This window comes from Octodon degus, unplaced genomic scaffold, assembly GCF_000260255.1.
Source record: "Octodon degus isolate 3935 unplaced genomic scaffold, OctDeg1.0 scaffold00156, whole genome shotgun sequence".
In the NCBI taxonomy this organism is placed as follows: Eukaryota; Metazoa; Chordata; class Mammalia; order Rodentia; family Octodontidae; genus Octodon; species Octodon degus.
The window spans coordinates 6,027,073-6,029,928 of NW_004524732.1; the positions used below are offsets into that span (position 1 = coordinate 6,027,073).

The 2,856-nt window shown below is 51.3% G+C and overlaps 1 protein-coding gene across 2 annotated transcripts in view; it reads right to left on the reverse strand.

Annotated features, from left to right (window-relative positions):
* Positions 1 to 1,005, reverse strand: part of Polr3h (RNA polymerase III subunit H) — a 9,095-nt gene extending 8,090 nt beyond the window's left edge. The window contains exons 1-2 of one of the 2 annotated variants that reach the window (XM_023702702.1): positions 943 to 1,005; positions 548 to 678 (exon numbers count right to left, since the gene is read on the reverse strand). In XM_023702702.1, coding sequence (XP_023558470.1) covers positions 548 to 658 — 111 coding nt within the window. In that variant the 5' untranslated portion in view covers positions 659 to 678; positions 943 to 1,005. The other variant, XM_023702703.1, reaches the window with a different exon arrangement.
* Between the last annotated feature and the right edge of the window lie 1,851 nt (positions 1,006 to 2,856).

Genomic DNA, 2,856 nt, shown 5'->3' on the forward strand with positions numbered 1-2,856 from the left:
AGAGCAGAGCAGAGAAGGGAAGAGAACAGAAGAGAAGAGGTGTGATGAGTTCTGAGGAGGGGACAGTAGTGGCAGGAGCCCGCCAGAGGCAGAGGCAGGCCGCACCGAAGGTGTGCAGCAAGGAATGATAAGGCTCGGGACAGCAACTCTCATACACTAGAAACCGCCCTGAGAGAATGACTTGCCAACGACGGCAGAGTGATTTGGAAGTGTGCAAACTAGCACTTCCTAGTTACAGCTATGTAGTAAGTACTCTGTTGCCTGGGGCCTGAAGCCAGAGCCTTCGACCTGAGCTACATCCCCACCCCTTTTGTACTTTGAGGCAGGGTCTAAGTCACTAAGTGGCCCAGACTGAACTTAAATTCGTCATGCTCCTGCCTCAGCTTCCCGGAATTCGGGAATTACAGACAAGCACCACCAAGCACGGCTCCATCTTTCTCTTCTGATCGCCTCCAACCTCCTTCCAAGGCTGGGATACCCTACGCCATCCCGCTACCTGCCCAGGCTAGGGCTAGGCACCCCCGGGCCTCGCATGCCAACCCAATACCTTGTTGGCCAATTTCTTGTTCAGCTCCTCGGCGATGGAGTCGTTGAGCTTCCTGTCAAACTGCCACGGGGGAATCCGCACCGTGTCCACCATCTCCACCAGGACGAACATCCCGGCCTCCTCTGGGGGCTCTGGGAACCAAATACACGGTCACGCACCGGGGCTCAGGGACGTGGGAACCCCGATCCCCCTTGGTCCCCGCACAATCGCTGAGACCCCCACCACTACCCGCCAACAGAGGCCAGCAGCAGGGAGAGGGAGCTGGGTCTCGAGGGTCCATGCAAGCCATGTTCCATTACTGTGACGAAAGGAAAGTGAGAGCTGGAGAGAGGAGTTCTCCACGCAGCTCTTGGAGTGCCTAATCCGGCCACCCAGCTCCCGCCTGCACTACTCACAGGCGCCACGCAACGGGTCCCTTCACTCTGTATTACACGACACGCGTGAGGATACGAATCCCGTCGCTTCCGGAGAGCCGACCAATAGGAAGCCTCTTCCCGCCCCCTGACCCCGAGAGGGGCTGCTTATAGGCTCTTGCGCGCGGGACGAGGCGGGGCATAGAGATGGACGGTGTAGGACCTCCTTTAACAGGCTCAAAGCGGTCAAACCCCAGAAACAGGGCTTTCTGGTTGCTAGGCGACCTTTAGGTCCGTCCAAGCTAGGTCACCACTCGTGGGAACCGAGCCATGCATGTCCTCCTTTTTTGTCTAAGGCGTCCTCTGTATGCAGCCTGAGTCATCTTCCAAAACGCCAATATAGAGGTCGGGGAGATGGCTCAGTGGAATAAGCGTTTCTCTGGCAAGCGCAAGGGCCTGAGTTCAATCCCTGGTTCCGCCAAAAAACAAAAACAACAACAACAAAAAAAACCTCGCCAAGGGGCTGGTGAGATGGCTCAGTGGTCTGAAGCACCTAGTTAGAACAAGCTTAGCAAAGCACAGGGACCGCGGTTCAATCCCCCAGCACAGCACCACATGCCAGCCAGCCCCGCCCCCTGGTGGGCTGAGCTGGGCCCCCCCCCCACACACACACACAAATTAAAAAAAAAAAAAAAAACCTCGCCAATATAGGGCCGGGGAGGATAAATCAGTGGCTTAAGTTCCTGCCTGGCAAGCACAAGGTCCTGAGTTCAATCCCTGGTATCAAAAAAACCCAACAAACAAACAAAAAAAAAAACTGGCAATATACCCAGATGTGGTTGTAATCTCAGCACTGCAGAAACTGAAGAAGTATTTCAATTTTTTTTTTTTTTCCGGAACCGGGGATTGAACTCAGACCCTTACGCTTGCCAGGGAAGCGCCTATTCTACTGAGCCATCTTCCTGGCTCCCAAATACAGCATTTGTATGTAGTATTATTGTACAGAATTTGTTATGCTTTATTTTATTTTTGCTGTCCCAGGGATTGAACTCAGGACCCTGCACTTGCCAGGCAAGCACTTATTCTATTGAGCTATCTCCCTGAGCCTGTATCTCAAATTCAAATGCAGCACAGAGCAATTTAGCAATCTACCAAGACCCTATCATAAAATGAGAAATTAAGTTAAAAAGAGTGAGGGACTGGGGAAATAGCTCAGCAGCATAAGCACCTGCCTGGCTAGCGTAAGGTCCTGTGTTCGATGCCCCGTACAAAAAAAAAAAAAAAAAAAGAGCCAGGCCTGACGGTCTCGCACGTCTGTAATCCCAGCACTCAGGATGCGAAGGGAGGACAATTGTTGCGAGTTCCAGAACAGCCTGGGCTACAAAATGAGGTCAAGGTCAGCCTGAACTGCATAGCAAGATCTTGTCTCAGAAAGACAAAAACAGGGGCTGTGGAGATAGCTCAGCAGTCTAAACGCCTGCCTGGCAAGCTCAAGGACTGGGTTTAATCCCCGGCACCACATACTGTGGGAGCTGCATGGTGAGACCCTGTACCAAATACTTAAGTTTAAATTTTAAAAAATTAAAAAAAGACAAATAAAATTAGTTGGGTGAGATGATGCACCACTGTAATCCCAGCTGTAATCCCAGGGAAGCCGAGGCACAAGAATTTCCCTGAGTTCAAGGCCAGCCTGAAATATCTAATGAGAACCTGTCTCAAAAAAAGAAAAAAGTGGGTCAGCCAGATAGCTCAGCAGATTTAAGTGTTTGCTTAAAGCAACCAGGGGGGGCTGGTGAGATGGCTCAGTGGTCTAAAGCACCTACTTGGAGCTAGTTTAGCAAAGCACGGGGACCACCGTTCGCAGTGCTTGGGAGACTGAAAAACAGGAGGATCAGTATGAGTCCAATCTGTGTAGTGAGACCTTGTAGATCCTGTACTAAATACATTTAAAAAGAA